At 52.5% G+C, this 26608-nt stretch overlaps 1 protein-coding gene across 1 annotated transcript; it reads left to right on the plus strand.

Annotated features, from left to right (window-relative positions):
- Nucleotides 1-15958: 15958 nt before the first annotated feature.
- Sstr3 (somatostatin receptor 3) lies at nt 15959-17239 on the plus strand. Its single transcript, XM_038344145.1, has one exon. The coding sequence runs from the start codon at nt 15959-15961 to the stop codon at nt 17237-17239; it is 1281 nt and encodes a 426-aa protein (XP_038200073.1).
- The last annotated feature ends 9369 nt before the right edge of the window (nt 17240-26608 follow it).

The raw sequence follows: 26608 nt of genomic DNA on the forward strand, positions 1-26608 counted from the left end.
CCGTGGAAAGCCTAGCAGTCAGTGCTCAGATGGAAAAAGCAGCCTGATCCCCACCCCCGCCCCACCTCCTTCCCTTCCACCATTCTGTTCTCCTTGCCTAGAGAATCTCAGCTTGGGGCAGGGCAGCAGTGTGCTTAGCATGAGACAGAACACTTGTTTTCAGGGGCTGGAGAGAAAGCTCAGAAATAAGAGTGCTTGCTGCTCTTTCAGAGGATCCAAGTTTTGTTCCTAACTCTAGCTCTGGGGGGATCTGATGTCCTCTTTTCCCTTCTGTGGGCACCTGCACCTATGTTCATTCAAACACAGATGCACACACACACACACACACACACATACACACCCCACACTAAAAAAATAAATATTTAAAATAAATATACTTGTTTTCTCAGCCTTTGGGGCTCTGAGGTTACACTATTTTGACTAGCCACACACAAGGAGAGTCAGTCAGAGAAGTGGCTTCTCTGGAGAGAAATGACAGAACTGGTCTCCACTGCCCTCTGTGCCATCCCTCTCTGTGCTAGGAACTCTGATGGGATGTCTGGAGCAGCTACTGCCATCTTGTGAGCTTGAAGCCACAGCATAAACAGAAGCCAGCTGCTCAGAACGGGGACAGGATAAATTGAACCTGGTGCCCGAAAGCCTCAGTCAGCCTCGTTCTGGGGATGGAGGATGAAGGAACCACATGCTCATTTTTGCAACAGTTGATGGGACTTTCTGCTGATCTTTGCTGTTGGCTGAGGCCATGGACCCTGAGCTTAGTGACTGAGACTCAGAGGCCTCTTGGACAGAAAATGGCATGCCGTGAGCAGCGGAAGAGAAGATCTTTTGAAACAGGAAGAATCGCTGAGTTGGCTCGGGAGTGAGGCTCACTCCAGCAGCCTCTCAGAGCACCCACTCATGTGGTGTGTGGCCTGGGAGGGGCCAGGGCTCAGCCCTCTTACCAGGACATCATGGCCAGGGTACCAAGGCAAGAGCCTGTTGGACCAGGCCTCCTCTTCTGAAGCTACGCCCCACAACACCCAGCTGCTTTCTGCTCCTTCTTCCAAAGCCCCATCATCTCACATCAGCTCTCACTGGTCAGGCCTGGATGATTGTCACCCAGTGTCCCCTAATTACAGCCCCTGATGGCACTGCCCCTCCTGCGCTGGGCCTTGTCACAGACACAGTGTGCCACGCTAAGTGTTGTCTATACTTGCTGCTTAAGAAATGTGTGAGACCCGTCGTTCGCTGGCACCTAAACTCATCTAGTGGGCTGTCATGGAGTCTGTGGGCAGCACCATGCCCTCAGGAGCTCCTAGGCCATCTAGGAGGGTCCCATGTCACCAGAGAGTGGGGAAGTGGCCCCGCTGTATGAATGTCCCCTGTGCTTTCAGTCCCACATACCCTACCGGCATGGACACTCAGTACCTGAACTCTGACGTCATCCTGGACTCTGACGTCATTCTTTATGTGTTCTGATCCCTTGCTTTTTCCTTTCACCACGTGCCAGATGTCTCCCAGCCGACCCCAAATCTCCACCCCCTCCGCTGCAAATATCCTCACCAGTCTTGCCCCCAAAACCTCCTGTCACAGTCAGTTATGACACATAACAATAGAACCCCTCTGGTGAGGGCTTCACGGTGTCCAGGTCCACTCCACATGTTTCTCTTTAGACAGCAGAGCCCAACACTGCTGGGCCATGGAGTCGAGTTTTCGAAATCTGCAGCAGGGGTGGTCACCAAGCGATGGTTCACTTGTTCATCCCTCGTGCGCGGTGTTCTTGTTTTCGTGTTGTGAATGTGACATCATTTCAGAGCCGCTGGGACGACGTCTTCACAGTGCAAACAAATTCAGTTCACACTCGGTCTACCTGTTCCCAAGTCTGAAGTCCTCTGCCCAGCACTAACTAGGGCTTTAGTGGCAACACAGAACAAGACAGCCTGGTCACTTCCAGCCTGGGGGAAGCACCCGGACAAAGTCCTCTTCATAAACAACCAGCAATAATGACTGAGACAGGCAGAGGCTGGAGACTGGAGCTCAGAGGTGCTGGGGGCAGGGCTTTCCCAAGTTCTATGGAGGTGGGGGGCTGCTGGGGCTGAGACCACAGGGTAGGAAGAGTGCCTGCTACAAGGAGCCAGGGTGAGTTGTCCGCACTGGGTTTGGGAGGTGTGGATTTGATTCCACTTATTTAAAAAAAAAATGCCTGAGATACTTAAAGGAGGTAAGATTCCTTTCCACCCGAGGTTTCAGAGGTGTTGGCAGGTGGTGGATTGATTCTTCCCTTTTAGGCCTGCAGCAAGAATGGGACATCATGGAGGAGGGACATGGTAGAGGGCGGCCTGCTCATCTCAGCAGCCAGCAAAGCAAAGAGATAAACAGTAAGGAGCCAGGACCAAGACTAACCCTTCTGAAACATGGTCTCAGAAACCCTCTTCCTCCGATTGGGCCCCACCTTCCACAATTCTGCTCCCCAACAGTCCATCTGGAAGTAGACTCTTAATGGATTAAATCCCTGGTTAAGTTGGAGGCTCCACCATCTAATCATTTCCAGAAATGGCCACAGACACCCAGGGTGTTCTCTACTAATGTCCTAGGTGTCTCGCAAGTCAATCACGATTAACCTCTTCAATCCCACCGCGTGTCAGTTTGACACCCTAACATACTTCCTGAGGCCACACTTACCCTCCAAATGAAGACAGTTGCAAGACAATCATTGGACACAACGCAGCTGGCCTGTGAATACCCAGCACCACACCGAGGCTTTCTCCAAAAACCTCAATGGTTTTAACATTGATTAAAAGTTCAAACGGAGGCTGAAAGTCAAGTAAGATTTACAAAATCAAAAAAAAAAAATTACACAGTAAACTCACTCTTTCAGAGCGAACAGGAGACTAGAAAGGAGGTGTGAGGCCATCGACCCAACAGGGCGACCATCAAATCCTGCAGATCCATGTTTTGCATCCAGGGCACATGGTGACATAATGTGAGCTTGGTCCCCAGCACTCTGGCATTTTTTGCTGGGTATATTGCACACGGCCTCTCTGCTGGCTTGGCTCTGCTCACTGGCTGTGGGTTTCCTTGGCAGTTGTTCTACGCCTCTGGCATCTCCAGCTCCCCATGGTCTCTACTGCACCTTCAGTTTCTCCTCAGTTTCACACGTTGCCCTCCCAGGGACGGACCCCGGCACTCTCCACCTGGCCTCCTGGGCTTTCCTTTGAAGTCTGGCTGGATGCCTCCATGATAATACAAGTCATCCAATCTACATGCCTGCGAAACCAGTGTCATATGAACTGCGCAGGTCTGCAATCATCTCAAGCAACAGCTGGTCCCTTGTGAACCATGGCTGTGGCAGCCTCTGAGTGCCTGGGCAGATGTGCTTGGTGAAATGAATCCTGGGAAAATCTTTTAAATGAGTTCTTTTACGGGCTGGACTCTGCCAGTGGGTGAGGTCTGACCACTCTTGTGATGGTCTCAAGGCGTTTTTCCCCCTACTGCTCAGATACAAGGTATTGGCTATTTTTTGTTGGTATTTTTGGTGTTTGTTTGTTTGTTTGTTTGTTTGTTTGAGGCAGGGTCTCACTGTGTGGCCCTGGTTGGCCTGGAACTCTCTTTGTAGACCAGGTTGGCCTCGGACTCCCAGAGATCCCGTGCTTGTGCCTCCCAGTTCCTTGTAATCATGTGAACCTCTTTAGCAATTTAGAGCCAACTTTAACCACTCCTTTATTGAGCAACCTGCAAGTTTTTTCCAAACCTTCGTCTCCAAATTCTTGCCATCAGTATGGCTATAAGCAGCTAGCTAATCTAAACGGTGAAATGCCTTAAAATTTCCTCTGCCATACTAATTAGTCCATCACCTTTAAGCTTAGTCTAACAAAGTCTCAGACTCGGGGAAGCAGGGGCAGGTTCTTTGATGTAAGGAAACATTAATGACGTACGGTCCAGTTCACAGCAGTGTTCATGTCCCCTCTGAATCTTCACGGACACTGCTCTGTCCACAATGAAACATCATGACCAAGAGCAACTTGGGGAGGAAAGGGCTATTCAGTCATAGTTCCATATGAAACTTTCATAGTTCATCATCAAAAGCAGTGAGGGCTGGAACTCAAGCAGGGAAGAAACCTGGAGGCAGAAACTGATGCGGAGGCCATGGGGGGGGGGTTGCTTACTGGCTTGTTCCTCATGGCTTGCTCACCCTGATTTCTTTCTTTCTTTCTTTCTTTCTTTCTTTCTTTCTTTCTTTCTTTCTTTCTTTCTTTCTTTCTTTCTTTTCGAGACAGGGGTTTCTCTGTGGCTTTGGAGCCTGTCCTGGAACTAGCTCTTATAGACCAAGCTGGCCTCGAACTCACAGAGATCCGCCTGCCTCTGCGTCCTGAGTGCTGGGATTAAAGGCGTGTGCCATCACCCTGATTTCTTACAGAACCAAGGGTCAGCAGCCCAGGAAGGACACCACCCAGGTGCACTGGGTCCCTCTCCTGACAGTCACTAAAATGTCCTACAGCTGGTTCTTATGGAGGCATTTTATCTTAACTGAGGTTCCCTCCTCTCAGATAACTCGAGTTTGTGTCAAGTTGATATAAAACCACATAATACTACTGACCTGTTGTCAGCTTGACACATAAACACATCACTGTCAGACCATAGCCCTTTTTATTGTGCTTTACCAAGATCACACATTAATATCCACATTACAATATGAACATTCCAAAATGTAAAAGTCCCACAGTCTTTAAAACTTTAAATACTTAAAAGTTCAGTCTCTTGGGGCTAGAGAGATGGCTCAGAGGCTAAGAGCACTGGCTGGCCAGGCACTGGTGGCACACACCTTTAATCCCAGCACTTGGGAAGCAGAGGCAGGTGAATCTCTGTGAGTTTGAGGCCAGCGTGGTCTACAGAGCGAGTTCCAGGACAGTCTCCAAAGCTACAGAGAAACCTTGTCTTGACAAACAAACAAACCCCCAAAAAACAAAAAAACAAAAAACCAACACTGGCTGCTCTTCCAGAGGTCCTGAGTTCAGTCTCCAGCAACACACATGGTGGCTGACAACCATCTGTAATAAGTGTGTTGAGATCTGGTGCAGATAGAACACTACACATATATGTAGATAGAACACTACACATAATAAATAAACCTATAAAAAAGTTAAAAATAATATTCAATTTCTTTAAAATATACATTCTCTTTTATAATCCAAAGTCTTTTAAAATTCAAAATCCTTCAATTGTGGGTTCTTACAAAATCAAAAATAAATGAAGTACTTTCTTTCTTCAGGAGGGAAGAACCAGCATACATTCCCAATCTGAACAAAGCAAAACCAAACTCCTAAAGTTTAAATAACTCAATGTCCAATTACCAGGGATTCACTCACAATCTTCTGGGCTCCTCCACGGGCCTGGGGTCGCGTCTCTGACTCTGCCCTCCGCAGCGCCCACAGCTTGTCTTGTAGGCCCCATCTGACCACACTCTGCTTCAGCTGCTGCTTTAGGTGATCATCCCGCAGTACCGGTTCTCCCAGAATGGTGGGGCTTCTTGCTACAAGCGGGCTGCACGTTTACCAGTAGTCTTTCTCGACTCATTTCAGTAACTCCAGCCCTGCCACAGAGTGCCAAGCCTCAGATGCTCCTCACGACCCTTTGGTGTCTTCAAAACCAGTACCATCTGGTGATTCGTACACTACCAAGACCAGCTGCCACCACAGGGTACGACCTTGACCACTTCTGGAACACAGATCCGGTGCGCTGACTCCCAGGAAACACTTCCAAGAGGGTGTCGCCTCAATAATTCTGATCTCTTTTTAATCACAGCTGGCTCTTTAGCCCCAACAGGGCAGAGCCACAGATCCTTCACACATTGGCCCAGCAGAGTCTGCTCTGCTCTGCACTTCACAAGTAGGGCCTCTACCGTCTGCGCCGCTCTCAAACCCCTGCACAACAGCTCGCTGAGCTCTCGACACTCAGTGGATTTCTAGCCCAAAGTTCCAAAGTCCTTCCACAGTCCCACCCAAAACAACATGGTCATGTCTGTCAAGGCAACACTCCACTCCTGGTACCAACTTATCCTAATTAGGGTTCCTATTGCTGTGATGAATGCCATGACCAAAGCAACTTGGGGAGGAAAGGGTTCATTCACTCACAGTTCTGCGGAACATTCTGATTGCACTCTGGTTCTCTGAGGTTCCACCGGAACGGCCCACTGAGCTGTTGCTTGCAGCATTCCAGGGCTCCACCAGCCCATGTCTCCAAGGTTTTGTTTTTTTTTTTTTTTTTTTTTTTTTTTTTTTTTTTTTTTTTTTTTTTTTTTTTTCCCAATTCCTCCCACAAACCAGTTCTGAAGCCTTCAGGACCACATGGCCAAGAACTGTCAGAGAAGTCACCTCAGTTCTCAGCACCAGCCTTTCCGTGCGGCTTTTGTGGTAGCGACGGAACGTCTGAAGTAAACAGCCTAGGGTCTGAACGGTTGATTGGGACTTATGGTTCCAGAGGTTTCAACCCATAATCAGCCGACTCTATTGCTTTTAGACACGTGGGCACGGGGGAAAGGGCATGGTGGGGGGAGCTGGTGCCTCGTAACAGTCAGAGACAAAGAAGAACTAAGGGAAAAGGCCCCATACAGAAACACATGTGCTGTGGAGTGGGAATGGGTGCAGTGCAGAAGTCAGAGCCCACCCAGAGGTGGCGTCCATGAGCCAGGCCTCAAATGCAACACCCACCCCGGCTGTCCGTGAATGTAAGGTGTTAAGTGTTCCAGGCAGGGCTACACTCTTCCTAAGTTAGAGATCACTAGAGGGGAAGCCTGGGACTCCAGAAGGCAGATAAAACCTGGGGAAAAGCTAAAGCAACCCATTCTCTGATGAAGACACAGTCCCGGGGGGTCAGCCCAGGGGACAGCTAGCACTGAGGAAAGCAACTTGATAATCTCTAAGAAAATTCTCACTATAGCTCAACTCTAGGGCTTCTGCTGCATGGCCTTCAGGGCACTGTAGGGTCATGTGCAAATAATAAGCCCCTGAAAAGGAAGGTTTTTGGTTTTTTTTTTTTTTTTAAGAAAGCAAGTGAGAGAGTGAAGATTGCTGAAAGGGTGGGAAGCAAGAACGAGAGGAAGAAAGCAAGATCTCTTGTGGAGAGCTGGAGAGATGGCTCAACTGTAAAGAACAATGGTTGCTCTCCCAGAGAACTGGGGTTCAGTTACAGACACACACACACACACACACACACACACACACGGTGGCTATCAACCATCTGGTGTTCTCTTCTGGCCCCATTTGGCATCAGGCATGCACATGGCACACAGACATTTTCAGGAAAAACTCAAACACATAAAGTACATTAAAAAAAAAAAAACTGAGCAGGGCGGTGGTGGCGCACGCCTTTAATCCTCTCAGGAGTCAGAGACAGGCGGAGCTCTTTGAGTTCAAGGCCAGCCTGGTCTACAAGAGCTAGTTCCAGGACAGGCCCCAAAGCTACAGAGAAACCCTGTCTCAAAAGACAAACAAAACAAAACAAAACAAAGAAAAAACTCTGTTGTGTGGGATGACCCGTACTTAGAAATTCCAAACTTGGAAGGTTGAGGCAGGAGGATGCAACATTAATCTGGGCTCCATAGTAAGACCCTATCTCAAAAATGCAACGTGTGTGTTGGTGGGGGGTGTTGGAGAAAGAATACAATGGCGCTTAGGAAGCGTGGGTGTTTAAACATAACTAAACGTCAGCGCTGCCTCTGAGACAGACTGGGGAGTGGTAAGGGGGCCGCTGGAGGGCGGCTACATCTTGTCATTTAAAACCTTTTAGCACAACAGGGTTCAGAAACATGCTTGCAGATAATGCTTGAAGAACGCAAGAACAAATTAGAAATGAAAAATAGTTGCACTGCAGACGAAAAGGAGGCTCAGGGGAGGAAGCATGCCTCAGAGCAGGGGAGACATGGGGAACAGCCTGGGCAAAGGCCCCAGAGCCCTCCTGAGGTTCAGTTGCGCTAGCAACAAGAGGAGGGGTAAAATGGGTCAGCAGAGGCAGGTTAGTGCTAAACACGGAGGCAGGGACTTATTCAGTGAGTGACAGGTGGCCGTGAGGAGTCAGACCGTGACTCAGCATTTTCATAGATTCACTGTTCCTCCTGAGCAGACTGATGTCACTCTGCTGTCTAAGGGTCTTTGGCCATGCCAAGAATGAAATGGACACGGGACAGATTAAGGGGAGACAGGCATGTGAGCTGTACTAATGTGCATGGTATAGGAGCATCCTCTGTTTCACTTCTCCCACGGGCAACAAAGTTCATGTTGATGTGCTCATGGGCTGGGTAGAGAGCATGGCAGCTGTGGCGTGGGAAGATGAGGGTTAAATAGAAGGTGAGCTCTGTAGACCCTCCCTTCCCCAGCTCTGCCTGGTTACAAGCCAGTTACCATCCTCCTGGTGCTGGGAGGCGCCTCTCCTGGCCTTCAGCCCCTGCTTTCAAAGGGAGAAGGGAAGGTCACGGTGTCCTTCTTGATTTTCAAGTACCTTTAGTTAAAAAAAAAAGAGTCAATGTGAAACAGCAGCCTTGGAGGGGGGTGGCACTCTTAGAATCCCACGAAGGCTGGTGGGAGGGATGCTGGAGAGTCAGCCAGGTGAGAGAGGAGAGACAAATTGTGTGTGTGTGTGTGTGTGTGTGAGAGAGAGAGAGAGAGAGAGAGAGAGAGAGAGAGAGAGAGAGAGAGAGAGAGAGAGAGAGAGAGAGAGACAGACAGACACAGAGACAGACTCCGGCCAACCATGGTCAGATCCCCTGAAGCCGGGTGGTGCAGGGGCCTCTACTGGAGAACACTAAAGTTCCAAGAGGGATTTTGCAGTCATGTAGCTGGGGATAGAGCTGGGACTGAAACCCTGCTGTCCAGTGCCACGGTCCTCAGGCCCCTCACGCGGAGGCGCTCAGAAGTCAGAAGTGGCAGGTTCCTAGGAACTGCTGCAGACTTGGGGATGAGAGGGGTGGCTCATCATGTTATCTGCATAACCCTGTGTCATAGGAGCCTGGGATGAGTCTCAGGAATGGTCAGTCACACTTTCAGTGAGGACCCAGCAGCAGGTGACAAACCCAAAGACACCCTCGATGGGGACATTAGTGAAAAAGTGAGAATAGGGCCAGGAAGGCATCCCATGTTTTAGAAGACGGGCCTGTTTTGGTAGCCAGGTATCTCCCTGGCCCCACGGTCAGTTCCTGCCTAGGCACCATCAGGGAGGAGAGGGGAGGGTTTTCTCTCACTCCCAGAGAGAAGAGCCTGGATCTGGGCTCCCTTGTCTGATGGAAGAGGCACTATTGCTGGCCATGGGAGCCCTCTAGTGTGAGGGTGGAGACACCACCATGGTTTTTGCTAAGGCCAAAATCACATGGGGGTGTCTGGCGCTGTCCTTTCTTTGGGAAAGTTAGCCAGGAAGCTTCTACACCCTGAGAGCCCTGGAGGTCAGGTCCAGCCTGGGGTCAGGGATTTGGGACTTGGAGTCACAGGCTTCCAGCACCTCAATCCCCCAAGGCAGGACCGTCCCTCTGGAGTGTCTCTGAGTTCCCAGTGTCCCCTGCTCCCAGAACTCTAGCCATTGACTTGTATTTTCCCCTCTCTGGGCTCAATAGGAGTCCCAGGTCACTTTTGCTGGCAGAAGTCTCCTAGAGAAGGGTTGACCCCACTCTGCTGTATAGGATGCCTTTTACCCCCTCTCGTTCTTCCAGTGTATTCTCAGAAAACAGGTATCCCTTGTTCCTCTGCTACTCACTATCTATTCATTTCCCCTCAATCACCCATGAATGTGAATTCATCCATCATCCATTCCATCATCTATCCATCCATTTATCCATCCATCCATCCATCCATCCATCCATCCATCCATCCATCCATCCTACATCCATTCATGTATCCACCATCATCTATCCATTCATGCATCCATGAAAGAATCCATCCATCATCCATCCATTCATCATTCATTCATGTATCCACCCGTCATCTATCCATTCATGTACCCATGCATGTATCCATCTATTCATCCATTCATCCTCCATTCATCCATCCATCCATCATCCATTCATGTATTCACCATCATCTATCCATTCATACATTCATGCATGCATGCATCCATTCATTCATGTGTCCATACATGCACCCATCTTCCATCCTCTTTCACTAGTCATGGGATGAATACCTACTGTGTGCCAGGCTGGTGCCAGCTCAGGGCCACCTTGGGGACCTGGATAGAACTGCCCCATGGGGGAACTGACAGTCCAGTACAGAAAACATTCATGTCCCATCCTCAGGTGAGTCATCATGAAGTATATTACAGATATGAGGACAGAGTCTGGAAGTCTGGGGAGTGAGACTCCCTGTCCTGGATGAGAACTGTCAACTTAATGACCATTTTTTCCCACTCATGGGGATGGGGTAAAATCAGTATTTCAGCTGCAGGTACAGCCTGTGCAAAGACCCTGAGGCTTCTGACTGGCCTCCTGCTCCTACCCTTGCCATGGATGTAGCTCAGGGCAGCAGATAAAGAAGTGTGGAAATCTCAATCAAGGCGCAGCCCCTCTCTTCCATTCTCAGAAGCTCCTGGCTCATCGGGTTTGAGAGGACCATATCCCAAGCTGACCATAAGTTCTCCAGGTTTGACTGTGACTGCCCTGTCTAGATCCTTGCTTGGTGAGATGCCAGCTCCTCACCCACCCTCATAGTTCCTAGTTCTGTCTCTGCCCCACTTCCTTTTGGTCCTAGCCAAGGTTGGGAAGTTGGACTTAGCCTTTAGTGATGGGGTATGGACTGTCTGCTTAGGGCTAACCTCTTCCCTTTCCTTCCTAGAGACTGGAACAAGATTGGAGGCAACAGTGACTGAGGATGGAGAATGAATGAATGAATGAGGTTGATAAACTCAGAGCTCGGGGAGCCAAAGGGAAGTTGTAGTTAGCAGGCAACGGGAGAGTAGGCTGTGGGTGACTGCACTGAAGAGCCATGGGGAACCATGAGCGGAGAAAGACAGCTTCGGGAGGCTCACTCTGGACTCTGAGGACATATCCAGAGCTGCTCAGAGCCTGTGTCCACTTTAGAGCAGCAGTGGCCACAGATTGCCACCATTTACTGCTTGGGTCTGTCCACTTGACCAATCGAGAACAAACGGCTTACTCAGGTGAACAATCTGATACTAGGGACCACCACCTTTATGCTCCAACAGAGTCAAATATCCCCCTCCCAGGGAGCTCATTAGTTGATATGTCTATTGTTGATGTGAACAATTATCTTAAAGTGCACTTGTTATATTTCAGATTGTATCAGTTCAAAGGGAGGGAATTTGTTTTCCCACTGTGTATCTTTGACTTTTGCCTCTTGGTTCTCAAAGCCCCAAATACCTTCTTGCTATTCCATCTCTCTGCTCCTCTGTCCAGATCCAACTGACCCCACGACCACAGCCCCTAGCTGCCTTCTCCTGGACCTGTCCCGCTGCCCTTGGGATTCCCAACAGGAGAGCTGTGGGCTTGGAACCTGCATCTCAGTGCCCATCCTGCCTTCTCCCTCCTCATCCTGCTGCACAGCCCCTCCCTCACCGAGTATATCCTTGGGATCTGGGGCTGTCCTGCCTCTGGCAGGCAGCTCCCCCTCTCCGCTGCTCCCCTCTTTTTTCCAAGTCCCTGCGGGAGCCAAGGCCAGCGTGGGTGGCTGCAATCTCCTCGGTAACGGGATCTGCCTCTCCCTCTGCCGGCCTCCGCCCTTAACCTGCTGCCCCTCTCAGTCTGGCACCTACTGTCCGGCCCTCAGCCCCTCCTCCCGGCCCCTCCTGCACCCTCCTGCTCCCCCCCTCTGCTGGCTCTCCATGTCACCATCTGTGGCACAATCCTTCTCTGTCACTGTCCCTACCACCCCCTCTTTCTCCTTCCTCCTGCCTCCCTCTGTCCCTGCCGTTTTCTGCATCTCTCCCTGCTCCTCCATCCGTCCATTCTCTCCTCTCCTCTTTTCTCCTCTGTCCCTTCTCCTTGCCAAGCTTCTCTCCTTACTCCCCCTCATTCTGCCTTTCCACCCACACACTGTCTCCTCTCCCTCTCCTCCCTCTCTCCACCTCCGACCCACCCCCCCTTTCCTTATTTTCTATTGGCTTCTTATGTCCCCTGCTCTCTCCACATTCCTGTCACCTTGGGAAGTGATTCCTGCCACCCCCGACTGGGTGCTGTCAGAAGACCCTATTCTGTGTCCTGCACCCTCGAGTCCCGGAGATTGGGGATGACGGACAGACTAGGTGAAGGTGGGGAGCCAGGGCTGGGGACCAGATGGGAGAGGCAATGTGGGCTGACGTGGCTGCTGAGGGCCTAGAAAGGGCCTAGAAAGGGCCCGAGTCCACGAGCGCTGGAGGAGTGGGCACTGTGTGGGACACCAGCTGCTTGTCTGCTAGTGGTGCCTGGCTGCAGAATGTTATCCAACCTGGCGACTACAAAGGGAGCTCTTGCCCTGTGGGCAGGTAAGGAGGCTGGGCTCATGGGGATCTTGGAGGGTGGGATACCTAAGGTCTTTCTCTGACCAGGTTGAATTTAGGGATGATACTAGAGCCAGCAGAGGGTGGAGAGTTCTAGGAAGCAGTGAGGGAGGCTTTTGATGAACTCTGTGTGGGCTGTAAGGTAGGAAGGGTTATTAATCCCAGCATCTTGTGCCATCATTCCAGAACCTTGAAGCCTCCGTACAGAAGAATGTCGGAACTGGACCAAACCAGATGCACACTGCTGTCCAGCCTCCTGGGCCTTAGTGGTGGCACTCCTGAGCTCCCCTTCATGCTGGGAGCGGAGCATCTGACACACCCCTTTCACCCATGCAGCACCCTGGGACTGGGTAAGCAGGACTCCATTGTGGTAGGAGGAGACTAGAACTAGAAGGAAGTGACTTGTCCAAGGTCACGTAGCAGTGAGGCCAAGTCCTAGCTCAGGGCCTTAGGGGCTGCTCCCGAGAGCCAGGCCCTGGGCCTAGGGCTTATGTCAGTCACTGCTGACAAACAAAACCCCAGGTCCAGGGGTGCAGAGGGCAGACGGATGACAGAGCCAGGGGTCCTCAGTCTGCATTCACTTTTGACAACTCCAAGCTGGAGGCCTTTAAGGAAACCCAGCATGGTCTAGTAGAAGGACAGAACTGGAATCTGATTTCTCACTCAATAGTTGGGTAACCTTGCAGAAGTCACTTAACCTCTCCGAGCTTCAAATTCCTCCTTCATCCCTCCTTTCTGGGCTCTGCTAGGGTCTCAGGATGTGAGTTTGAAGTCTCGGCCCAGGGACATCTTGCACTTTTGAGGTCTACTTTCTAGTATGCTTGTTTCTATTAGTACTTACCGAGCTCTGGGTGCTAGGCTAAGTGCTCAGTGAAAGCACTCTGGAGGGGGCGGGAGTTGAATGAGAGGCAAATAAGAACAACTGGAGTGTCTTCCATGCCCGAGGGGGCAGCCGTAGTTACTGTGGGGCTTGGGAACAATACTCACCCTCTCTGCGGGTCTCTCCTCTCCTGAACAGTCCCCTGAGGAGATTCCACCCCCAGCTTTCAGGCAAGCTTGTGCCAAAGATAAACCAGACAGAGAGGCAAAGTCCCTCCCTCCCTTCCAAGGAAGAATTAGATCAGGCATAGGATCCCGGATCCTTGAAGAAAAGACGGCACCGAAATTGCAGGTCTGTCTTCCCGGGTGAAAGGGTGTGATTTCTGTGTTCTGGCACCTCCTGGCCTGTCAACTTTGACAGCAAGGAGGGTGTCTTGGAGGGAGGCCAGGGTACCAGGAGGGATGCTCCACCCTCGAGTCTGGGGAGGGTTTGGCTGGGTAGCTGTGTTCCTGTGTGTGTGTGTGCATGCGTGTGTTGTGTGTTATGTGCGCATGTGCTTCTGCAGGTTCGCGAATGCTCCTGTGTGAGGCTGGAGGGACCATCCTTGGAGCACACCCTGGGCTTCCCCGAGGGCATCTGTGCCGGGAACCTGGAAATGAGGTTTGCCTGGCTCTCAGCTCTTCGCTGTGCCTGGCACTCTCTTTTCTCCTGCAGTCCTGAATGTCTTTGATTGGCCACTCTGTGGGAAAGCTAGAGAGAGGCACTGTGCAAACCAAGTGGGCACGGTGGCCGGGTGACGTAGGGCACCCCACCTCTACTCTGGGAGAAGAAATGTAAGGTCCTAGAACCCACAGTTCCTGGCCTAGGATGGTTTGACTCCAGCTGTCTGGAGTTGTGACATTCTCTGATTAAAAGTCACGAGGCCTGAAAACCTGACTCTGAGAGCCGTGGCTGTGTTTCAAGAATTTAAATTCCCATCTCCAGGCTCCTATGGGTCTGAGGCTTTTGGGCTCATGGCCCCAAGTTCAAGAGCACAGACATCAGCCAGGCAAGTTCTGCCTAGTCCGGCAGGATAGTGAAGCCAGCACGGTACTGAGGTAGGAGACTGTGCTGCCCTGGCCTCAGTCTGCCAGCCTGTAAAAAGGGATGACATGTGATAGGTCCTATACATGCTCCTTCCTAGCTATGGGCAGAGTCTTGGGACTTTCCTTAGCTCCTGGCCAGTTGGTGAGGGCAGCAGGTACACAGGGGTTGTGTCACTTCTGAGACTCCAACTTTTCCTGAAGTCTTCTAGGGTCAGGGTTCAGCAAGGAAGAGCCAGCTCTGTGAAGACCCTAGGATCCCACAGCTTAGTGCGCAGATTCACCAGACCCAGCTCACGAGAACTGAGGGTACAGCAGGTTGAGAACCACGTGGGGGCTCCCTGAGCCTGGGGCTTGGAGGCTGCTGGAAGCCTAGCCAATCTGGAGTGTAGCAGGGAAGAGCCTTGGCACTCTGCCAGGGGTCTTTTGCCATCCTTGGCATCAACAGCCTGGCACTTAGAGCTGTTGCACATGCTCCCTACTCAGGAGCATGCTGGGAGCTAGGTGCTTCCCCTTCCCAGGAACCTCCTACTTTCGGAGTCTCATTGGGATGCCCAAAGCACTCTCAGTTTCCAGTGGAGGGGTCTAGACCCAGAGTGGGTAGACAGAAAATTGAGAAGGAAAGCTTCTTAGCTTAGAGACTTCCACTTAACTCCACTCTGCAGCACGGAGTTGGAAACACTCAGGATCCAAGCTCCAAGGGAGCTGCTAGGGGCAGGCAGAAAGCTTCAATGGCTGGAAAGAGATGGGCAGTCAGGCCAACGGAGGGGCTGCTCTTAGCCTCTTATCGAGAGTTCTGGAAGCAGCAACCAGCTGACCAGGCCTGGTCCCCACTCTGCAGCCCACTCCTTCACTGCCCACTCTGGGCTCCTCTGACTCATTCGATGCCTCATTCACTGGTGCAGGAGGTGATGGAGTGAGAGGAGGGGGACAGTGGAAATGGTCCAGGGTTGGATGAATCTCAGTGATGCAGGAGATTTGAGTCCAGCAGGGGAGCCCAGCAGAATCCCGAGGTCCAGGCACAAAGATAGTATAAAAGGACCTCACCAAGTGCCAGGGAATGCCCACTCCTGCCCAGCCCAGTACCCACAGCCCTGCAGCTGGGGGATGTAGCGTTCAGATGCCTTGCAGACTTCACATCACCAGTATGTCTGGGAGGAAAGGGGGTACAGGCACCCACTTTCACGTTCACAGTCATCCCCCCAGGTAGGGCTTTAGGTAGGGGCGCCATGTGATGGCCAGAGTTAGGGAGGTGCTGAGGGCTCTGACTCCCCGGAGAGGCGACACCATCAGCTCGTTGGCATCCTGCCTGGAATTAGGAACTGAGGAAAGTTCTGGGCTCTGCTAGAAAAGACAATCCCATATCAACTTTCATCTGGGATTTGGAGGACTTGTCTCATCTGAGAAATTGGAATAGCATCCCTCACATTACTGGGCTTTGCCGAGTGTACAAGATGCTCATCGAGCTCTGAGCTGGTGCATAGTAGGTCTCCACGTTCTAGGTAGTGGTGGTAGAGTGGCACAAGGGAAGGGTTCCCAACACAATTACCTTGTGTTCTTCCTCCTGTAGGCCAGGACTAGTTGATTGCTGACCAGCCTCTCCGTGGCCATGGCCACCGCTGCCTATCCTTCATCGGTGCCCATAACCTTGGACCCTGGGAACACATCCACTGCCTGGCCGCTGGACACTACCCTGGGCAATGCATCTGCTGGCGCTAGCCTGGCAGGTCTGGCTGTCAGTGGCATCTTGATCTCTCTGGTGTACCTAGTGGTGTGTGTGGTGGGCCTGCTGGGAAACTCTCTGGTGATCTACGTAGTACTGCGACACACAGCCAGTCCATCAGTGACCAGTGTCTATATCCTCAACCTGGCTCTGGCTGATGAGCTCTTCATGTTAGGGCTACCCTTCCTGGCTGCTCAGAATGCCCTGTCCTATTGGCCCTTTGGCTCTCTCATGTGCCGTCTGGTCATGGCCGTGGACGGCATCAACCAGTTCACCAGCATCTTCTGCCTCACCGTCATGAGCGTGGACCGCTACCTGGCCGTGGTGCATCCCACACGCTCGGCCCGCTGGCGCACGGCGCCTGTGGCTCGCATAGTCAGTGCGGCTGTCTGGGTGGCCTCAGCCGTGGTGGTGCTGCCCGTGGTCGTCTTCTCAGGAGTGCCCCGGGGCATGAGCACGTGCCACATGCAGTGGCCAGAGCCAGCGGCTGCTTGGCGAGCGGCGTTCATCATCTACACAGCTGCACTGGGTTTCTTCGGGCCCCTGCTGGTCATCTGCTTATGCTACCTGCTCATCGTGGTGAAGGTGCGGTCGACCACACGGCGTGTGCGGGCACCATCCTGCCAGTGGGTCCAGGCACCTTCATGCCAGCGGCGGCGGCGTTCTGAGCGCAGGGTTACACGCATGGTGGTGGCCGTGGTGGCGCTCTTTGTCCTCTGCTGGATGCCCTTCTATCTGCTCAACATCATTAATGTGGTGTGCCCGCTGCCTGAGGAGCCTGCCTTCTTTGGGCTCTACTTCCTGGTGGTGGCACTGCCCTACGCCAACAGCTGTGCCAACCCCATCCTCTATGGCTTCCTCTCCTACCGCTTCAAGCAGGGCTTCCGCAGGGTCCTGCTGAGACCGTCCCGTCGCATACGGAGTCAGGAGCCAGGGTCTGGCCCTCCAGAGAAGACTGAGGAGGAGGAGGATGAAGAGGAGGAAGAGAGAAGAGAAGAGGAGGAGCGGAGGGCTCAGAGGAGGAAGGAGACGAATGGAAAAGGCAGCCAGACTGTACAGCCTGGCACCAGTGGGCAGGAGCCCAGCACAGGGGCTGCCAAGGAGAAACAGTTTCTACCGCGGGAGGCCACAATTGGGGACAGGTCTAGCACCCTGAGCCACCTATAAGGACTTCAAAGGACCAGCAGGGCCCGAGAAGGGCAGAGGCTGTTCCTGGCCCAGGGACATGAGTACCAGCCACTTGCAGTGGTCTGACCAAGCTGAGGTGACTTCATTTGCACAGCTCTTCCGGCTGTCTTTGGGCCTCTGAGGACGCCAGGTCCAGTGATGAAATGTTCAGAGGCCTGGGCTCTGCCCCACTGTTCTAGGACTTGCTGTGTGTCCTTTAGCAGGTCATTTGCCCTCTCTGGGCCTTGCTTCCTACTTTTGACTCAGGGATGGGCATAACGAGGCCTGGATGGGCCTTGTCATGAGAGGGGTATGGAGGGTGTCGTTACTAGGGTGACTCTTCCGAGCCCAAGTTAAGACGATGTGAGCAGCCTGACCAAGAAACAAGGTATCTTTCGGGGGGGGGGGGCTGCCAGTCTGTATCTTGACCCTTATGGAGATAGAGCTGGGCTTGAGAAACCAGGGATGCGGATAAGCTGGGGTTTGACTAAAGCCCAAAGGAGAGTAAGATGGTAGTACGGATGTGCTTAGGACCCAGGTCAGCCCTTCCCATGCTGCTGTGTGGCCTTGGCCACTCTGTTCCTGCCTAGGCTTCTACCTCTCCTGCTGGACAGCCCAATGTCCTCCAGGCCCTCACCCCAGTGTCTCAGTGCTGGGACTCCTGTGCTCCTGGATGTGAGAGAAAAAGTTTTTAGAAGACAGATGAGCCGGATGGTGGTGGCACACACCTTTAATCCCAGCACTCGGGAGGCAGAGGCAGGCGGATCTCTGTGAGTTCGAGGCCAGTCTGGTCTACAAGAGCTAGTTCCAGGACAGGCTCCAAAGCTACAGAGAAATCCTGTCTCGAAAAACCAAAAAAGAAGAAGAAGAAGAAGAAGAAGAAGAAGAAGAAGAAGAAGAAGAAGAAGAAGAAGAAGAAGAAGAAGAAGAAGAATCTTCAGGGTTTCTCACTGTTTGGTTCCTTCTAGGGCCTGCATCTGACTGATGTTTCTAATTTTGTATTCCTTTTCTGGGGGAGGGACCACACATGGCACAGGCTAAGGCCACCCACAGTCTGACTCACCCTATTTAGGTCGGGTACCTGGTCCCCAGGGCAGAGACTATGTGGCAGGCAGCCTGAGGGGAAGAGACATAGGAGGAAGGTGGTCAAGATGAAGGAGAGGAAGCCGAGACAGTAGGAAGGGGAGGGGAAGAGGAGAGGAGAGGAGAGGAGAGGAGAGGAGAGGAGAGGAGAGGAGAGGAGAGGAGAGGAGAGGAGAGGAGAGGAGAGGAGAGGAGGGAACAGAATTGGGCTGTGATCTTGAGCAGGCTTTGCCCCTTGCAGCCCTGGTGTTAGGAAGGGCCTGCAGCAAGGGGCCCCTGGAGGGTCTGCAGTGCTGGTGAGAGAGGCACAGGACACAGTGTTGATCTTGGGAGGGGGTGTGGCTCCTCAGAACTTCAGGGAGGGGTGGTAAGCCCCTGGTGGGGTCAGACCTCCCCATCCTCTGTGTTCCTAGGGTTCCCGATGATGTCAAGAGGCTAAAAGGCTGTCACAGTGAGCAGCCAGTGCCCCAGGCTGACCCAGGACACCACCCTCACCCTCCCAGAAATGACCCTTTTGGTCCTAACCAAGCTGGCCCTGGAAAGGTTGGAGTTTCTGCCTAAACCCCTGCCCTACTCTGCAAAGGTAGGGTCCTCAGGGAACCCACAAATCCAGAAGCTGAGAAACTGGATCTTCTCTTCACCTCAAGCTGCTTGGCCTGGCCCTCCTTCTCTGGGCCTCAGAGTCCTCACCACGGTATGGTTGTGGTTCCCTAGCCCACCAGTCTGCTGGAATCCAGGAGGAAACTGAGCCACACTGGGGAAGCCACTGTTCACCGCAATGGGCCTACCTACGGGATACAAAGTACAGATACCCTCAGCTTAGACTCAGCCCACATCCTGCCCCTTCTGTGAGTGGTCTCTGTGTCAGCGACCAGGGTGAAGGTATTCATGAGAACTGGGTTGTAGAAGGTCAAAGGTCAAGGGTCAGAGAGAATGCAGGCCACCCCAGGAGGAGGAAGTTGGCAAACTCAGGTCTGTGTGGAGCCTGAGGCCCCACCCTGGGGTTCCTCTGAGGAGGAGCTAGGGTGGGAGGTGAGCAGTCCAACTTTCCTGGATGAAGCAGGGGAGCTGCATCCTGCAGATGGAGCTGGATGGCCACCTGGGAAATCCTCCGCTGCTTCTGACCCTAGCTCCCGTCAATAAAGATAGTGATTGAGTCATTTCCACTGTATGTCCTGATGGGTGTGTGTGTGCAGTTGTGTGGCTTCTTTTCATATGGGGTCATAAGAGGGCCTTAAAAGTTTGAGCCTATACCCTTGAAGATCAGCCCCTGAAACAGTAGACACCTCTTCTTATCCAAGCAGCAAACTCTCAAAGCAGAAAGGTGATTGGCTACAAATAAGTCACATGATGGCCTCCTGGGCCAACAACAAGGCAGGGCATTGGGGTGATAATTGGTCAGTGTATATCTTTCCAGCCAGATAGGGATGAGGCGGTGTGATGGACAGTATAATCTGGCCAGTGGCGTAGTCGGAGGGGCAGGCACATGGAAGGAAAGGCCAGATAAGTGCACGGTATGTCGTAGGACATGTGTCCCAAGTGTACAAACACCAGCCAGTGCCTGGGAGTTACCTGGAAGTGTCCACAGGGGCCGGGGTTTCTTTTCTTCACCTACGATTCCGAACATACCCACATTGGGAGCCACTGCTGGGGCACACTGAGGTGCACACGGCGTGGGTCCGCATGCTTCTGAAAACCTTGACCTCGCAGGGCTGGGCTGATGCCAGGCCCTGGCAGGGCAGCTATGGTCCTTCCCATGAGTATCTGGAATGAATACATGAGCGGGGTCATTGGGGCCACAGTCACCCATGAGGAGTCTGCTTTAGAGCTGTGTTTGGGAACAAATGCTCCAAGGGCAGGTGAGGGGAACTGAAGGAGCCTGTTTGGGGTTGGGGACTAGAACCTGTGACTTGGTCCTGAACAGAGAAAGAAAGGCAGTGACCGTCAAGCCTGCCTCCGTCCTCCTCTTCAGCCATGGAAGTTGCTGACTTACCTTGATCTTGTCGCTCAGAGATGGTTGCCAGGCAACAGCCCATGGCCACCAGCTTCTGGATTGGGGCTTGCATCAGCGACAGCGTGATGGGAGAAGAGCTTGGAGTCTGCAGAGCCTGAGGCTGGAGAGGACAAGGCTACGGATTGATGGAAAACTTCCTTCATCCGAAGATGATGGAGGCCACTGTCCCAAAGGGAGGTGACCACTGGGCTCCATCGACCCTCAGAAGAAAAGTCTCGAGTAGAGGGACCCAGGGCTGTGTTGTAAGGGGCTCTTAGAGGTGAGCAAAGTGTGGTCCTGACAAAGCCTCCGGGTTCTTCCTGCTACTGATAACCCTCAGACTCTTGGGGAGTCCACATAAAGTTGTAGGGGGGGAGGGGAGATGTATGACCTAAAAGGCATGAGAGCGGCTGGAGAGATGACTCAGAGTCAGGAGAGTAAATGCTTCTTTACCAGAGGACTGGAAGCCATGGCAGCTCACAGCCACCTGTAACCAGTCCCGGGGATCTGATACTCTCCTCTGGCCTCCAAAGGCATGTGGATGGAACTGACTATTAAGTCATCCTAAGACCTCCACATGTGTGCCATAGTACACACGCGCGCGCGCACACGCACGCATGCATGCACGCACACACATGCATGCACGCGCACACACACACATGCATGCACGCACACACGCACGCACGCACACACGCATGCACGCACGCACGCACTCATGCACAGATAAAATGAGATCCAACATTAGGTGTCCTGGGCCTTAGGCTTCTCTTTACTGTGAACCTACTGTGTAATATTTTTCACTTCTCCGGACACAGTTCACTTAAGAGAGAGTTTTCAGAGGGCCAGCCCGCCACTGGACTGTTATGGAGGGAAGGTGGCTGGGGTCTGTGGGCATGGCTCCAGCATCTGGACTTTCCCAAGTGGCCACTTGCGAATGCTACCATTTGGGCGTAGTGGGGAAGGAGAGAACATGTGTGTACTGGGAGAGCATAGTGGGTGGGCACAGAGGCTGGTGCCAGAGCCTGAGTGTGCCAGACAGAGGGGCTGGTGTGTGTTGAGCCAGCAAGGTCATGGGAGGGAAGGGTAGAGGTGACCTCCTATGCGGATGCCGAGGGTAAAGTCATGGTGTCCTGGAGAGTCGGCTCCTGTTGGAGTTGGAGGCTGGGTTGTGTCCCTTGCAGCCCCTTAACCTCTGTTTCCTTTTTTTCTGGGAGCAAGGTCATTGCAGATGTTAGTGGGGGGAAGTCATGCTCAACTAGGGTGGACTCAATAGAATGTGTGTCCCCAGGAAAAGAGCTTTGGACACAGACACACACAAGGATAGCACCGAGGTGTCATCAGGGTGATGGGGTGGGGGGCACACACCTGTGATCCCAGCATTTGAGAGGCTGAGAATTACCTTGAGTTCAAGGTCAGTTTTTATTCCAGAGTGAGACCCTGCCTTAACCCAGCCCCCCCAAAAGACTAGGAGGATACTTCTCTAAGACAAGGGATACTGAGAGTGCCACCAAACTCTTCAAAACCAGGAGGAGGCTTGGAACAGACCCATAGTCCCCAGCAGAGCTATCAGACTGATGCCTTGGTCCTGGACTTCTGGAGTTCAGAACTGGGTCACAATAAACTTGTGTGCATGCTTCCGTGTGTGTGTGTGTGTGTGTGTGTGTGTGTGTGTGTGTGCATGTATGTGTGTGTGCATCATATGTGTAGGCCAAAGGCCATGTTGGATATCTTCCCCAATTTCTCCCTGCTTTTTTGTTTTGTTTTGTTTTTGTTTTTGTTTATTTGAGGCAGGGTTTCACTGTGTAACAGTACTGGCTGTCCTGGAACTTGCTTGGTAGGCTGCCTACCACTCATAGAGATCCACCTGTATCTGCCTCCCAAGTGCTGGGATTAAAGGAGCGTGCCACTACCACCTGGCTCCTGTTTGTCTTTTGAGGCAGGGTCTCTCACCGGAGCAATTGCTAGGGCTGAAGGTACATGTGACCATGAGCTACTTTTTAATGTAGGTCCCAAGGGATCCGAACTCAGGTCCTCACACGTGCAAAGCGGGCTCTTTACCAGCTATGCCATCTCTTCAGCCCTTGTTTTTTTCTTTTTCAAGGTAAAGTCTCACTTTGTAGTGCAGTCTGGCCTGGACCTCATGGCAATCCTACCTCAGTCTCCCAAGTGCGGGGATGACAGGCATGCACCATTATCCCTGCCAACACAATAAGCTTTTGTTGCTGAAGCTCCCAGCTGTGGTGCTGGTTAAGACCACTGCCCATTTGCCATATGGTGTTAGTGGCCTCTCCCTCCCGGGTCCCTAGAAGGTCTGTTCAAACCAGCCTACTCATCCTTCATGCAGAGTGTGGTATGTGGGCCCTGTTAACCGCTTAAGGCTCAACCCAGAGGCCAGATGGTTTGTCTAGGAGCCAAGAAGGGGGACAGCAGAGAGTGACAGTGTGTGGACTCCGCTGCCTGTGGTTAAGTCCCTGCTCACCCATTCACTAGCCGTCTGACCTTGAGCCAGCAAACTAACCTCCTTGCCTTAGTTTCTTCCTCACTGGGATAAGTTGTGGTCTAGGTCGTTAAAGAGTTAACATCTGCAGAGCTAGGCCTTAGGCCAGTGCCTGGTGCCCATGGTGACTGCACAAGCATTTTCAGAAGTGTGCTCACAGGACAGGTGTGCAAGACCTTCTCTGGAGGTCTGGAATGTCACCGTTGTTGCCCAATGTCACGACCAGAAAGAAGACTGAGAACAGGGGCCATCTTCCTGCCTCAGCCTCCCCGATGCTGGGTGCAAAAAGTGATGCTGGGGATTGGGGTGCTCTGAGACTACCTGTGCCAGCTGCCTGGTGGCACACAATGTCCCTGGGAAGTGGCCTCAGTTGCTTCTCACAGGCCCAGCGTCCCAAACCCTGCAGCCTTGGGCAGGCACTCCAGAGTGCTGTAGCATAGGGGTGAATTGGGGTGAATTGTACATGCCTATAAATGGCTTTTTCTTTCTCACTGGCTCCGGGGAAATGCCTCATTCTCCTTAGGATCCAGATACCGGGGATCCTGGCCACATCCTCTGCTACTATCTTGCTGCAGGTGGGGAAACTGAGGCCTGGAGTGGGGGCAGGGTTGCTTCAAGCTTTGCCGAGAAGGGACAGAACATCCTCTTTTCAGTCCGGCTTTCTGCTTTAATGGCCAGGAAATGTGTCAATATTTGCTCATGGGAACTGCCGCCCCACGGCCCTTGGTCAACACCTCTGAAGCCGGCTTGGTTTCTCCATCTGTGAGACCATGGTTGTATCTGAACTCTGCTAGCCCTTCAGAAGGGAGATCTCTGTAGGCCTTTGGCTGTAATAAATCGGCAAACACAACCAAATTTACACGTGAGTTTTAAGTGGCAGGGGTGTTCTTGGCCATACACCATCAAAGGAAACTCCAGAGCCTTTACTTCCCAGCTTAGAGGCCTGTGAGGCAGTCTCGGATTCGAGGGGAGCCTCAGTTTCCTTATTTCTGAAGTGCACCCCATAACCCCATTTTACAAGACTATCACAGGACTCCCAATGACTCCCGCTCCGATCAGTCCAGAGCTTCCTGTGTCCGCCAGGGGGCGCCTCTGGCCCTCAGCGTACCCGCACCTCCTCTTCGCTCAGATTCGGCTTTATTCGGCCATTGTCGGATCCCAACCGACTGGACCCGAATCTGTTCGTTTTGGCTCGGGAAAAATCGACTTTGTTCGGCTCTACTCTGCCTGCTCGGCTAGACTAGATCGGCTCTGGTCGGCCCTTTTCGGTTCTGCTCGGCTCCTCTCCGGTTTCGGCTTCCTTGTTGAGGGCCCTGGGGATCTTGAAGTCATCTTTTTGCTCACTTTTTGGCTGGGCCTGGAGGGTCTAACCTGGGTCGCTCAATAGATGGCAGTAGTAAATCCAATTTGGAGCTGTCCTCACGGGGCTGATATGTCAGAGGGAACCCTGCCTACTTTCTGAGGTTTGGAGGACCTCCAGCTCTCCAACCAGGTTGGATTGGCTGGGTTGCTGGCTGCTGGGCCGCATGCTGGCTCTCCCCAGGAGATGGCGCCCTCCTCTCCATTAGTTCAGCCGCTAACTTGGCAGTGACCTTGAACTCTGAATTGCCATTGACACAGCTGACTTCTGGAGTCAGCTAATCGTCCTGGCTCCTGGAAGTATGCGAAAGGGGCGGGAGTGAGCAGAGAACCAGACTCACACCGTGAGACTCTGCCCTTGATGACCTGGTACACATTCGCTCATAGAGGCTTATGAAGGAGGATGGAGGGGCAACAACGGCACCTGGGGGCACCTACTAGCAGGTGTGCTGTGAAAAGAGTGCGTTCTCCTCAGCATACAAGCTTAACCGAAGTAGCCAGGAGGAAACACCCTTTGACTATTCCCAGACACTCATACAGTCCTGGAGTCAAGATCGTCTGGCCCAGGATCATCAAGACTCAGACAAGTGCCAGGTGGTGGTTGGTATATGCCTTAATCCCAGCACTCGGGAGATAGAGTCAGGCAGATCTCTGTGAGTTCAAGGCCCAAGCCTGGGCTACACAGTGAAATCCTGTCTTGAGAAACAAAACAAATACTCAGAGAAGGAAGAAACTTACCCAACGTCAACACAGTTAGAAAGAAGGACATGCAACAGAGCTATAATCCAAGCTGTCTTGTCTGTCTACTCCAGGACTGGAGTTGCGGTCTCAATCTATCTGACCTGCCTGGGACATTCTCATGGCCCATGTCAGTGGCTTCGAGTCACCTCAACTGTTAAGGTGGAGTGAGCAGTGTTGCTCTATAAGTGGGGTGCCTAGCATAAATGGGGTGCCCAGTGCTAGACACACAGCTGGCCTCCAACAGAACCGTGCCTTCCCACTTCTCTCTATTCCACCCATCTTTTTTTTTCGTCCATTTTTTCCAGCTTTCTACACCAGAAACTGAGAATGCCTGGTCCTGTACCCACCCCCAGGGCTGCTGACTTCAGCCCTTTGCTCTGGTGGCTGCAGCTTGGAGGGGAGCCTCTTTGCAGGGCTGGCCTCAATGCCCTGGGAATGCTGTTCAGGCTAGGCCCACACAGAGGCCATGCCAGTTTGGGTCCTGGTGGTGGTCCCTATATGGCCACTGTCCCTCGGTTTTGCTTTCTTCTGCCCCTTACCCTCAGTACTCCTGACTGGACCCGAGGACTCTGAGTCATTTTGGGAGGCCAGCCTAGAAGAGTCTGGCATCCTCCCAACTTGGACTCAGCTCTGCTATGTGACCTTGTACCAAAGCTTTGAGCTCCCTGGGCCGAGATGTCCCTGATTAAGGGATGGGATTAGATCATCTCAGAGGCTCCTTCCAGGCCTGATATGCTGTTGGATTGTCTGCTTAAACACACAGGAAGCCTGGGCCCAGAGACAGCCCTGTCAGGGACCCAAGGCATTGGAGCTTTAATGGGGCCAGGAAAGTCCCAGAACCTCAATCTGTCTGAAAAGTAGTGAGCTGGAGAGTAGTGTCACTCCAAGACCCTCTAACTCTGCTAACTTGCTTTGCACTCCCTGGGCTGGAGGGGTGGAGTGGGGGAAAATCGTGGGGTCTAAACACTTTTGAGGAGCAAGGTCCCCGAGAGAGGTGACACCTAACTCAGGTGGGAAATAGTGAAATTAAAATATTAAGGTAGCCAAGTGTGAGGGACATTGACATCATCTGACACAGGGGCTCTAGCCCAGGAAGCTGGGGACTAGGACCCTCATCTGTGGCCCTTGCTAAAATTCCCCTAGCCTGCCTAGGAGGGGAAACTAAGGTAGGACCCCCATGAGCTTCTTGGGGGTTACCTCTGTGAGGCAGCTGGCTTTAGGAGACCAGAGGTTGAATCAATAAAGGCAGGATTCCAGGAGGAGGAGGGGGGAGCAAGTCATCTTGGTCTAGCACTTATGGGCTGGGGCGTGACCAGACCACCTAGGATGGGAGAGGCAGTACTTGGCCCGTGTTGCTGGCTGCTAGATGTTAGATTGACCAGGATTTATGCCTATGGAGGATGGGCACTAGTGCCCTCACGCCACCCTCCCTGTCTCTGTAGCTCTTGGCAGATGGCTCTTGGGCTCCGACTAGACCAGGGCTACGGGAGTTCCCTGCGCTGCCTCCCTTTTCCTGAGTAATGGAAAATCCTGCCCCCCTCTCTTGCTGCCTTTGATTTCCACGCCCAAGTATTTCTAGGCTCCTGCCCTCATCCGTCCGGTCTAAACTCTCAGGGCCTTTGACTCAAATAGGGTCCTGTGGCTGGGACTGGGCTACAGATGCCCAAGGAAGTTCAAACATATCCCAGTATCTCCG

The sequence above is a fragment of the Arvicola amphibius genome, chromosome 9, assembly GCF_903992535.2.
Source record: "Arvicola amphibius chromosome 9, mArvAmp1.2, whole genome shotgun sequence".
Classification (NCBI taxonomy): domain Eukaryota; kingdom Metazoa; phylum Chordata; class Mammalia; order Rodentia; family Cricetidae; genus Arvicola; species Arvicola amphibius.

Bases quoted from the DNA above. Each gene is read 5' to 3' on its own strand.
- Sstr3 (XM_038344145.1), top strand. From the start codon at position 15,959: ATGGCCACCGCTGCCTATCCTTCATCGGTGCCCATAACCTTGGACCCT.